The sequence below is a fragment of the Myiozetetes cayanensis genome, unplaced genomic scaffold (assembly GCF_022539395.1).
Source record: "Myiozetetes cayanensis isolate MyiCay16 unplaced genomic scaffold, myiCay2020 scf9, whole genome shotgun sequence".
NCBI lineage: Eukaryota > Metazoa > Chordata > Aves > Passeriformes > Tyrannidae > Myiozetetes > Myiozetetes cayanensis.
This window is the reverse complement of record NW_026088185.1, coordinates 13,487,002-13,499,548: the sequence shown is the minus strand read 5'-3', so window position 1 is coordinate 13,499,548 and position 12,547 is coordinate 13,487,002. Positions and strand designations below refer to the sequence as shown.

At 37.2% G+C, this 12,547-nt stretch overlaps 2 protein-coding genes across 9 annotated transcripts in view; one reads left to right on the top strand and one right to left on the bottom strand.

Annotated features, from left to right (window-relative positions):
- NBEAL1 (neurobeachin like 1) overlaps nt 1-11,707 on the top strand; it is an 85,301-nt gene extending 73,594 nt beyond the window's left edge. For 3 of the 8 annotated variants that reach the window (XM_050340600.1, XM_050340598.1, XM_050340597.1), the window contains 4 exons: nt 438-599; nt 1,656-1,804; nt 2,423-2,558; nt 5,142-11,707. In XM_050340600.1, the coding sequence (XP_050196557.1) occupies nt 438-599; nt 1,656-1,804; nt 2,423-2,558; nt 5,142-5,243 (549 nt within the window). In that variant the 3' untranslated portion in view covers nt 5,244-11,707. Of the gene's footprint in view, nt 1-437; nt 600-1,655; nt 1,805-2,422 lie in introns of those variants that run through there. The other 5 variants (XM_050340599.1, XM_050340596.1, XM_050340595.1 and 2 more) reach the window with 3 other exon arrangements.
- LOC126653071 (alpha-aspartyl dipeptidase-like) overlaps nt 9,186-12,547 on the bottom strand; it is a 9,466-nt gene continuing 6,104 nt past the window's right edge. The window contains exon 8 of the mRNA XM_050340605.1: nt 9,186-12,188. Coding sequence (XP_050196562.1) covers nt 12,110-12,188 — 79 coding nt within the window. The 3' untranslated portion in view covers nt 9,186-12,109. The remainder of the gene's footprint in view (nt 12,189-12,547) is intronic.

Sequence of the window (12,547 nt, the reverse complement as noted above, 5' to 3'; positions counted from 1 at the left end):
TAGACCTCACCTATTATGTGGTGTTACTTTGTGCAGATGAACTTTAACACGTGTGGACTTCCTTGGAGATTTTAAGCTTCTCATAGCAATAATTCTGGGACAGTTTCTGCCCTGCTCTGTTAACCCTGTGCAGCTTACTCATGGTCTGCCCATTACTCTACTACACTGGCAGGCTGCTGAACTCTGTAGTGCACATAATGCCTGCTCGTAAATGTGACGCATGAAATGGCTGATTTGCTGCCTGCCCTTTCCCTCTTGCCCTGCTTGCATTTGTTTTTTTCATTTGCCTGTGGTGCATGGTGTTGAGGGGGAGGCTTCTTCATCCGTTTCTCCCATTAAGGATTTAAGTTGTTTCAAAATATTCCCTGTATCCTCTCTGTGAGTGTTGTGGTAATTTACCTGCTGAGTAACAGTTTGCCTCCATGTGGTTGCTGCAGGATGGCACTGTTATTGTCCGCACCATTCGGAAAGGTCAGTACGTGAGGACTTTGCGACCACCTTGTGAGAGTTCTCTCCTGCTGACTGTTCCCAATCTGGCTGTGTCCTGGGAAGGACATATAGTTGTCCACACCAGCGTAGAAGGAAAGACTACTCTTAAGGTACTCAGGTTCATGGAATGCCTTTGTTTCTGTCACTGAAGACTTTAATTGTAAATACATCTAATTTATTTTCCTAAGGGAAAGATCTTTTGAGCACAGTGTCTGTTTCCATATTTTTGAACTTTTTCTAGCCAGTTTCAATGAAATTTGATTAAAAGATAAATCACAGGCATATTGTGCTCCTGTGAGTTTCACGAACATCTCCGAACACGTGCAAGAAAGATGCTCAAGCATAGGCTAACAAATCTACCTGGGAAAGCTGCTTTGAACTGGAAAACTGGGGGAAACAAGTTCCACTGTGCACAGAAACAGAGGCTTATAAGGGGAGCAGTAAGTCCTGTGTGCAAGATGCACAGTGACTACAGTTTCTTAGTTTTGGATTGGAGACATAGCTATAAGGTTCATCGTGTAGCTTATTCTGCCTGTGGAGGAACTGTGTAGTTACTTTAATAAAGGGTAAAGCTGTTGTGATTTCTAGGAGCATAGGAAATTTCTTGGAAGACAAATTTTTTTTACATAGCTACATTGGGAAGATAGGAAGAGAAGAGACCCAAGGTATTGTCAGGCTGGAAGAACTTAAGACACTTTTGTTAGTTTTTGAATCAAGAATTTGTTGCCTTGTCCAGAAAATGCTTTTAGATCTAGCGCTCTAGAAATATACTTGTTTCCTTCTGCTTTTCATTTTGGGAAGGGAAGGGAGGGAGGAGGGTGGTAGCAAGGCTGAAGATGAGTGCTGTCTTCATTTCTTCTTCCTTAAGAAAAATCCTTATAAAATAGGGACCTGTCTATTAAATCCATTTCTGGGTTTGGAATTGATTAAATGGATAGGCAAGATGTTACATCAAGAGGTAACTTCAGAAATTTCCCTACAGGACGTTGCATCCCTACTCATTGAGTGTTGAATCGCTACTCTTGTATCATTCAACAAGGAGACTGTTTTCAGCATTGTTTGTGGGTTATTGCCCAAGTTTGCTCCTGTTAGTGAGCTGAAGATACAAATACTACACTCTTTATCCTGTCAGTCCTCTGTGACATACTTATTTTTAATCTATTCAGGATAAGAATGCATTACATCTCTACTCTGTCAATGGAAAGTATCTGGGTTCTGAGACTCTGAAGGAGGAAGTGTCAGATATGTGTGTGACTGGCGAGTATATCGTGATGGGAAGCTTACAGGGATTTCTCTCTATACGGGATCTCTACAGGTAATGTACCACCGTCAGTAGTTTGTTATTGAGGTACAGATACAGGGCTTATTGAAAAATGACTGTATGATATGGACTTTGCGTGGTGCTATGGGCAATTCCTGTGAAAATGAGAGGTTTTAACAGACCTCTTTCTTTCCAGACATTTATCCCAATTAGACACCTAGAACTGACAGAATTCAGGAGGAGCTGTGTCTGACATTTGCAAACTGTGATTTTCCCCTGATTAGTGACAGGGAGCTCAGCAACTGCAGGATCAAGTCTCATGTAGTTCTGCACTGAGTTCTATGCTACTCTCTGTGGAGCTCTATTATTTCTCAGAACAGGAGTGATCTTTGTCACTTGGGCAGCTGTGGTACTAATGTTACTGTATTTCAGTGGAATAGTCTTAGCTTACTGACTTACCCAGCAATGCCTTTACTTGTTATTGTGGCTCTGTTGTGGGATATGATTACATTGTTCCATAGGAGTTTAATGGAAATTGCAAACTGGATCCTGGAGAAACTGTTTTCTAGTGCATCCTGTGGACAGCCATTTTAACTGCAGTGTGATTCTTTGCAGTATGTGCAAACAAATACATGATGTACTTTCTCTCTGTGGTTTTTTGGTTCATTTCAGCCTGAGTCTGAGCATCTCCCCCTTAGCCATGCGACTGCCAATTCACTGCATTTCTGTCACCAAAGAGTACAGCCACATCCTTGTTGGCTTGGAGGACGGCAAGTTGATTATCGTTGGTGTTGGCAAGCCAGCAGAGGTAAAACCTACCATCAAGAACTTTTTCTACCGAACAGTGGGAAGTTCACTTATTTCTGCTTTCCAGTTGAGCAAGAGGTCTCCTCTATGGCAGGGTAAATTTAAGAGCAAGTTTCAGTTTTCAGTGGGAAACAAATAACTGTTGAGACTGCTCTACTGAAAGTTCTCATTAAGAATCAGAGGTATATAGGGATCGCAGATGGGAAGCTCAGCTGGACTAACTTCCAGACTTTATCACTCACATCTGAATAAGCAAAGTCATAATAGCTAATCTTTTCTGAATGGGATAGTATTGTCAGCCACTTCTTGATGAAATAATTTTCCAGAAGAAAGTTGGAAAAAAAGAGAGCAAGCTACTTTGTTTATTTTCATGGTTTCTGTCAGATACCTTTTAATATGCATTGACTGACATTGGGGGGAAAAAATATTACTTCTTTCTGTTAAAAGTCTCTAATTGCAATGCACAGAGAGTCACTTCTGTAGGTTCCCAGTATGCTCAGTGCTCCATATGGTGAATATAAACTTGTTGGTACTGCATATGCAATAGCAAATACAGAGCATCCATCTGTCAAAAAGACATGCCCAGTTTTTCTTGTGCAAAACATAGGTTTTGCTTTAAGTACTTCTTGTCATGACTTTCAAAGTACTTGAGTTAGCTTAAACCTGCTTCTCTTTATAACTCGATCTCTGTTGTTCTGCAATGTATTTATTTGAAAATGTGATTATCACTTTTGCATGACCTTTAGTACATGCGAGAAAAGTGTCTTAATTTAATTTTATATTTTAAATATGAAAAAAGAGAACTTATTTGTCAGCATTTCAATATGTTTAACTAGGAGATACATAGTTTAATACTGGAAATAGGCTTCACACAATGGTAGTCTGATTTTGCTTGCAGCAGATGCGGTGGGGTTGGTTTTCACTGACTTGCAGTTGAACAACTTTTATCCTATTGTAGAATTGACAAAGAGCTGATTATGATGTGGTTAAACATATGTTTGTAACAGCAGTTTTAAAGTCACTGTCATTTCTAAGCTTCCTATTCCATAGAAAGATCTTTTGTAGGCTGAAATTTGTGTCTATCATTAGACTGAAGGCTTTTTGTTTTCTTATTTTCAGTTCTTAATCATATCTATTTTTCTAACTATGCAGAAAGTGTTGTTTCAAAGACTGAATTCCTTTTATGACTGTAGAGGCTTTCCAATGATTCTTTTTCAGGATTTTCTGTTTATAATTAAGATGATCTTCAAGTTTAATATCCATGTAAATAGATTTTTTTTTTTAAACACAAAAATATAAGGAACGACATTATGTCCCAGATTTTCTAGTTTTCTATAATGGCATCAATCAATATATTTGAAAAGTGTATGTATGTGGGGTGTTTATTTGTTGAGTGAGTTATTTTTCATTTGGAAGGAATTAATTACTAGACTTGTATCTGTATACAGAAGACAGTGTTGTAGTTCTGGCTTTCAGTGGTGATACTGATCCTTAGGACAGAGAACTGGATCCTTAGGACTGACCTTCTCTAATGTGCATAAAGGGAAATGCTGCTTGGTGTTAAGATTGGCCTTTAGTGTTTCTCATTGGCAGTATTTAGTATGAAGTATAATAAACGGTTTTTTGTATTTTTAACAATTACTTAGCTGGTTTGGATGTTCCAGAAGTTTGGGCAATTATCACCTGTTAGTGTTAATCCTGGTCAGCACTGTGCCTTTTCTAGAACACTGCTGCTGTAATGATACAGTTCTTAAGCTTGTTAAATTTGTAGTAGTAACTGGGGGGAACTGTTCCCTGACCTGTGTTGTTAAGGCATGCATCTTGTTTACTGAACTGCAAGGAATTGCATAACCTAATCAGCTGCCAGGCTGAACACTACTGGCCAGTCATTGACCTTGTACTTTAGGAGTAAAATAGTTTCTTACAAATTGTTGTCAGATTGCAGACCTACCAGATGCTGGATTTAGTATGGCTTCTGGTTACTTGTTATCTGTCTTAATTTATGGAGTACTCAGTGTGACTTATTTCTGGTTTAAATTTTACTCTGAACACTTCACACAGGACCTTTGGAAGACTATAAATTTGACACCAGGAGACAACCTTTCTCTTTTTCCTTCATTCTGTCATCACTGTCTCGCATCTTAGTTATCTTTTCTTTTTCACTTCTAGCAATTTCTATTTGAAATCTCTAAAATAAAATATCCTTTCTTCTAATTTGATTCATTCTTGCTTGACATCCACTTCTTTTTTCCCTTCCTATCAAAATAGCAATCTAAACACAGTTTCTAGGCCATTTGAAGTAGGTTAAGCATAGAAGTACACATTACTTGGCAATATCCCTTTAGCTGTTCGAAATCAGAGAAGACTGTGGTTAGTGTTCTGTGTGTTGTTTTTTGTCAGTCCTGAGAATCATCCCTAAGTGTTACTTTTGGTTTGTTTTCAAACAATTTTTGTTGGTATAGTTTTGTTTATGCAGTACATTGTAGTGTCTGCATTTCACCAGAATCAGTGTCTGAATTCCTTTTTAATTTATCCACCTTATCCCTTCCCCCTCCTTTTGTTTCTCTGAATTACTTTTAAACAGATGCGCTCAGGTCAGCTTTCCCGAAAGCTGTGGGGATCAAGCAAACGGCTCAGCCAGATTTCATCAGGAGAGACTGAATATAACACTCAAGATTCCAAGTGATTGCTGCTTCTACCTTCTCTCACGGATTCCAGAAACATGTTTAAGCTTTTTGTCACTTTAAATGTATAAATATGTAATCAGGGGCTCGATTCTTAAGTCTATTGACGAAGAACCTATGTTAGAGGTACAGTAGTAAGCACATGTATTTGTGCAAGTTAGCTTGCTTGCATATTTTTCCCTAACTGTGTTGACTTGGTCACAGCAGAATCCCTCTCAGCAGCTGCTAAAACTGTGTTTTGGGAGGGGGAAAAAAAAACCCTCAAGTTTCCAAACCCAAGCTTACTAATTGAATTTAAGATAAGTAGCATTTGATTTAAAGCTGAGTAGGGCCAGATGCTCCTTGATCACAAAGGTATTTGGCTTTGCTTTGACAGCATTGTTATTCCCCAGTAAATTAAAATTCTGGCAGTTGCAATGGTTGGATTCAGAATTGGGATAACTGACAGTTATGACCTTCTCGATATGTTTTTTAGCCCAGTGAACATTTTATTGCAATTTGTTCATGTAAATGGCTATTGCTGTCTTCTTTTGTGTAGTTCCAGTTTTAGGCTGTTCTGCAAGGAACATCTGTGTTGCACTACTTGATTATCAGAAATTGTTTAAAGTACAGACATGAATAATTTAAAAGAAGTTGAAGCTGGTGAAGGAGCTGAAGGAGGTAGGAAATACTTGCTGCTGAAAATTATTTATATTGTCAAGTAGACTAAGATACACACCAAGAAATCCCATGCTATATTTAATATCTTGTAGAAATACAGGGGAAGAATCATTATCTTATAGTGGTCCAAGATCAATCTGCTTCATTAGTAAGGCAACTCCTGCAAACAGAAGATAAATTTCCACTGCAGAATCATTATGCAACATTGCAGCACAATTTAATTAAAAATAGCACCTGTTTGTTTCTTGGCTTGGTGTTCCCCAAACCAGTTGTTAGCCATATTATTTTCCTGTAAAAACAAGCAGGGAAAAACACATGAACACTTCGAAGATGCATTTAAGACCTGATAAAAGAAAATACTAGATCCTTATGTGTGCTGTATCCAATTGGATGCTATGTTTTGGAGAAAGCATTACTGATTTTTTTTTTAATTTTTTTCTTGGTTTACCAATACATGATGATAGAAGGGTGTGCCTTTTCCTATCATTCTGACATTTTTATAATGTTACTGATTTAAATGATAACCCCATACTGTTAGAAAAGCCTGGTGCTGAGGGAAAAATCGAATTTTTGGATCAGTGTGTGAAGGTGTGTGTATGTGTATATATGTGTGTATGTATATATATGTATATTCATGTATGTATGTCTATTGAAAGAGAAAATGCCACGGGATAAGGGGAGTATAGATACAAGGCTGAACTATAGGTGATTGTTAGATAGTATGTTCCCTTTTGGCTACCCCTTTCTTCCCTCTACCATCACTTTTCTTGTTATTTTTTATTTATTTATTGAAATGGATGTGTGTTGTATCTCTTATAAATGTTATCAGATATTCCCTGTGGCTGGGGAGTTGTTGAACTACCTGAGAACTGCATAATGTATAATCTCATTTCACTAACTTTAAGCACAATATTTATTAACTTTGTAGAAATAGTAATACCTCCTTACCCTGCTAAAGGATAATCTTCACAATTTCTATTAGTCTCATTAAAACTCGTTTCTCCTCCTCAATTTCTTTACTGGAAAAAAAAAATCCCTCTTAATGACTGATTAGTGTACTGTGTAAAGAAAGTTGTGTTGCTTTTTTCTTAACTTTTGTAAATGAAAGAATAAATCAGACTAGTGAACAAGTGGGTCTATGCATAGTTGCGATATTCTATCACTGTGACAGACTGGATTGTCGGGAAAGTTAGGAGGAAGTAAGAAATATTCCTGAGTCACTTGCCAAGAGAGGATTACATTTCCAAAAGTAGAGTGATGTGGTTTCTTTTCATACTCCCTGTAGGTAAAAAAAAAAAAAAAAAATAAACCCACATGCCATATTTTCAAATAAGCAATAAGAGAAGTGAAAAATACTATGTTTAATCAGTTACCTATCCAGTAAGAATACAGAGGATACTATGGAAGTATTAAGTTTGTACATGAGAATGTGAAGTATGTTTGTCCATTATAATTTCATGAAGAAGGGATTTCAGGGGAGCTCTTTAGGGAGTAGTTTAGAGGACTTTCAGCTCAGAATGTGACATTTTTCTGTGTTATGGGAAATTGAAAAAACTCAGTTGAGGCACTGAGATGATGGGTTTTTTAAGTATGCATATATGTTGTGTTTAAATGCATATATGAGGCTAAGTGTTTATTTGCAGGGGAAGGGGTCAGGAAATTATGATGTTTTGGGCTAGCAGAATGAAGTGGAAAAATGGTGGAGATGGGTCTTTCCTAGTGTTTGGTGAGAGCATAGTTTTCTTTTTGGCACTTGCATAGAGAGGTTTGCATAAGGGTTGGAAAACATCCTACTGTGGGTTAGGTATGTTTATACAATAGTTTAATGAACATTTTTAGTAGTTTAATATTAAAGAATACTGAATACAGTGTGTCAGTTTAAGTAAAATATGTTGCAGTAATTGGGGAGGAAATAGTTTATGATGAAGACCTTTGACGTTTCAATACCATCATTGCAGTGCATCACAAGCATTGGGTGATCTTCACAAATACCTGGGACAGGTTTCAATGTGGACAGTTCTTGGGCTCTCAAACTCGAGGCTCAGCACAAAGCAGCAGCTGCAGAGTGAGGAGGGGGACAGGTGAGCTGAGCTGCTTTATGCTCCAGGAAGAATTGCAACATCCATTGCCTTTTGATCTCTTCTCTGGTCCTTGAGGGATGGGAGGTGCACACCATCACACGCTTGGTGTCGGTGCCAGAGGCCTCCTGGAGAGACCTCCATAGGTTTGAAGGTCTGCACTTTGCCTTTATCTAAAACCAGCTTTAAATAAATGATAAAAGTCGTAAGTGTGAGCGTTAGCTGGCATGTTGTTTCTTTTGGTTTTAACTTATTTGTATAAAACTTAGAAAATAATTTTTAAAAAATAGAATATAATTTTTCTGATCAGTTGTTTAGATCGGTTGATTTGCAGTCTGTTACACAGTGCACTGTGAATTAGTGAACTGACTTCCATAGTTCTTCAGTTTCTTCAAGTCATTAAAGTTTAGGATCCCGTTTTGTTTTTCATGTAGTATTGGTAAAATAGGATTATTCTTTGGTTTTGAACAAAGTTTTATTTAACTGTAAAAAGTAAAGCTGTGAGATGAGAGAATTCCAATTAAGAATTTAGAGTAAAAAAGTCTTAAGTGACATTTATTTCATAGCACTACATTTGTCACCATCTTCTTGGTGATGTTATTTTTAATTTTTGGAGAAACTCGAATTATTTATCAATGATTAAGATGTGCTTACCTTTGAAGACGAGTAAGTAGGAGTGTAAATATATATATCTAAAAGCAACTGAAAACTGACACACTTTTCACACCTGTACATAAATGAGATCAAGTAGTTAGCAGTATTGAGTAACTTCTCCATGGCAGTTTTGAGCTTGGATACCAAAGGGTATTTTTAGAAGACATGTCTCCTTTATTTCAAGTAAAATGTTTGCTGAACTTCTCTTTACCGATTTATTTAGAATTCTTGGTAGTATTTTTAGTTGTCTTTTTATATATAGTGAAGAATCCCATCTAGTCTTTGCTGATTTTGTACTATATAAGCATACAGAGAATTAAGTTCTTGCTCTTCAAGTTAGCATTTGACTTATGCAAGTTTTTCTGTATCAATGTAATTGTTATCTATTAATTGCTCACAGGATATCTAGAAACCATGTCCTCTATCATCCATGTACCTTACCAGCACAATATAATAATACCAATCTTAAACTAACCTTATTTCTCCTGATAGTTAATACATGTTGTGGAAATTAGGGCTTAGGAAGCCTGTTTGATTTAAAAATTTAAAAAAAAAAAAAAAAAAAAAAAGAAAAATAACCCAAAGCAACAAAACACCCACAACTTCTCCCCCCAAAAAACCCAAATCAACTTATACCCACATTACAATTATTTTGCTAATCTGCAACATTGATATAAAGAAGCTTTTTTGCCCCTCTGGTATATTTTAGATCATGAATATTATCACAAAATAGATTTATCTAAGTCTTCACAGGCTTTAAATAGCCTGGTCAATTGGCTGTTTTATAAGGATCCTCTTGAGAGTTGTATTTCTCTGTCCTTTAAATGAATGCAAAGAACTAAGTTTCTGCACTGGAAAAATTCTATATGGGACTAGTAACATTGGTCTGGTTTAAGATAGTCCTGCAGGAATGATAAATTTATTTTTATCTTTAGTGCACAATATTAGGTAGTTCCTTTAACTCTTGCCTTAGTCAATGGGAGCTGTATACCTCACTTCCCTAAATCATGTCTCCCTCCTCCCTGTTTCCTCTGCAGGTCTTTCCCAATCTTAATTAACAAAACCATTAGAAAATATAAGTCAAATGCTGCACAAAGCTTTTACTGTGTACATGTACTTAGCGGAAAACGTGTAACTATATACAGATTATTGGGTGGTAGAGAGCTTTAGAGCTAGAAGGGGTGTAGAAATGTTGATGTCCTTCTGCTCCTACATTGAGAGTGTGTGTAGACACATGCTCTGTGTTGTCACCTGAAAGCATTCCTGTCTTCCACTGCTAAAGGCACCTTGCTGGCTACGTTAAATGCCGAGCTTAAGTGCTGTGACTATTTTCCTTTTCTTCCTTTCAAAGAATTTAAAAAAAAAAAAGCACACACATATAAATGCATCTCCTAATGTGAACCTAAGGCCTGATCTAATACTGTAATAATAAAGCATTACATAGGGTTGTATTTAACTGGGTGGAAATTCAAGCATGTGCTTCTACATCTTTTTATGCTTTTTGCCTTAAAAGCTATGTCAGTTTCAGTTGTAAAAATGACACTCGTTAGTAGTCTCCTTTTGGGGAGAGTAAGTTTTTGTGGAATCTCATGCATGTGGGCTCAGTGTATGCCAGTGTTAGAGTCAACTGAAGTGTTTGCAATGTCTTTGCCTCTATCCCAAGGAGCCAATCTTATTACTAATTACCCTTGTTAACACAAGGGTTTTCTAAAAAGCTACTGCAATTAAAAAAAAACTTAAAAAATGATAAAATGCTATTGTCCCCTTCTTCACTATTATAGTCATCAGATGCCTGAATGCAGAAACGCCTCTGAGTGGCACCATAACATGCTCTACAGTTTCAGTTGAGCGCCATTGACCTTACTGCAGTCTTGAACACCCCCCATGGGAGGAACTGCCCTTTGTTTGGTTTTAATTCACCTTTTTGCTGTGCATCTGTGGAAGAAGACTGGTATGTCTTTCTTTTAGTAGCCATTTACCTAAATGGTCCAGATATGTTTCGCTTCTTTTCAGTAGAATTCCTTCAGTTGTCGGGTTATCCCTAGTTTTGTTCATTAGACTTGGAAAATTTGGCAGGTATTTCCAGACTTTGTCTGTGGTTATACTCAGCACAGCTACAATTTCATAATATGTCTTCTGTCCCAGAAGCAAGATTATCAGTGTAGATTATGGTTTAAAGCTGCTAAGATGTTTTGAGATTAGAAAATAAAACTTCCAGCCATATACATCATAGATCTAACTGAACCTAAGAGGCCACTTGTTTATTTAGCTTCCTATCGAGTCAGTATTTTCCTCTCAAGGGAGCCGTATTTTTTGCCTTGAAATAACATTTTAAAATAAATTTAAGTCTTGCACCTGACAGTACTGCTTTACTCATGCACAGCTGTGAGCTGTTGCCTAAAGAAAGCCATGAGGGGAAAAAAAGAATTGAAGAAAAACTTGCAATAAGTATTCTGATTCAAACCTTTACTATGCACGAGCATCTTAATGTAAGATTAGAGAAATGGTACATGTAAGACTTACCTCCCTTTGGTCAGTGTTTTGATGGAAACTGTGATGCTACTCAGTTTGCTTGATGAATTTTTACTAAAGCTAATGAGGGAGTGGAAGCAAAGGCCTTACAGCAACAGTTAACCATATCTTCTGATAATTCTTACAGATTGTGCAATTATGTGATTACAAATGGATTTTTAAATGCCAAAAAAATGCCTTTCTATAGAGTTAATGTTAGGTCTGAGGAGTGTTGGAAATAGCCACTTTCAAAATTGAGCCTTCAGGCACTGTAATGAACTTGCTGTCAGTCTTCTGTGCAATATCTTTTTCCCTCTGGGTGCTTTAAGCGTATCCTGTATGTCTTATTTTGTTTTGATCAGTTTGTTTTAAGAGTGTGTATATTGGCTAATGATGGATTTTTTTCCTGTACAGCATGGTGGAAGATGTTTTAAAATTTTGCACTTTTCTAGGATTTGCAAGTTTGTAACCTGACAATTTTTAACATGCACACTTTTGTACATAATTGGCATTGTATATATTTAACATGAGTCTGAAGCAAATAAAAGTAATTGAATGCATAACTTCTCCATTTATTAATAGCACAAAAATGAAGTGTGGAAGTACACTGAAGGAACAATTCTTTCATTTAGCAGGTAAAGCTATGCAGCAGGAACAGCTGACTCGGTATCCTGTCTTAATTGCTTAACTTTTTTTTCTGTGGGGAAGGAATCAAACTGGATACATGAATGTACAGGCCCTTTCAGACTTCAAATAGCTCTGATTACTCAAGTATTGCAATAAAAAATGTCTTTTTGCTGGGAAGGAGATGTCCGGGACATGAATCAGGGTGAGGATAAAAGCCCACTATACATATTTAAAAATAAAGATAAGGTTTCCCACCCACCCAGGGACTTAGAAGCATCTCTTTCCTTCCTCCTCATTGTCTTCTCCATACAGTAACTTTTGCTGCAGGAAATGGAAGGCTACAGATTCAGGGGATTACTGTCAGTCAGGAGGAAACTGAAATCTGTTCCAGGCTCGTGTTCAGTTGGTTTCTTACCCCTGTAAACAAGACAGACCATGCTGTGAGCTTTAACAAGAGCTGGGACTACTGTGCTTCCATCTGTTACTGGGGATAGAACCAGGCACACTTATTCTTAACAAGCAGAGTTTGGACTCCCTTGCCTGCATTATAGCACATACATATTAGACTTGAACATTCCTAATGTTCACATGAATAAAGACATGGGTTTCCTTGTTCTGGAGTTCCATGCATTAGGACCAAACTGGCGTTCCCCTGACTTCAATAACAGAGCTGACTTCAGGGACTCTTTCTGTGAAGGGTAACTAGAATTAGGAACCATAAGCATCAATGGATGTAATGCCATAGCACTTACTGTGTGAGTTAGACTTCCTTTAGA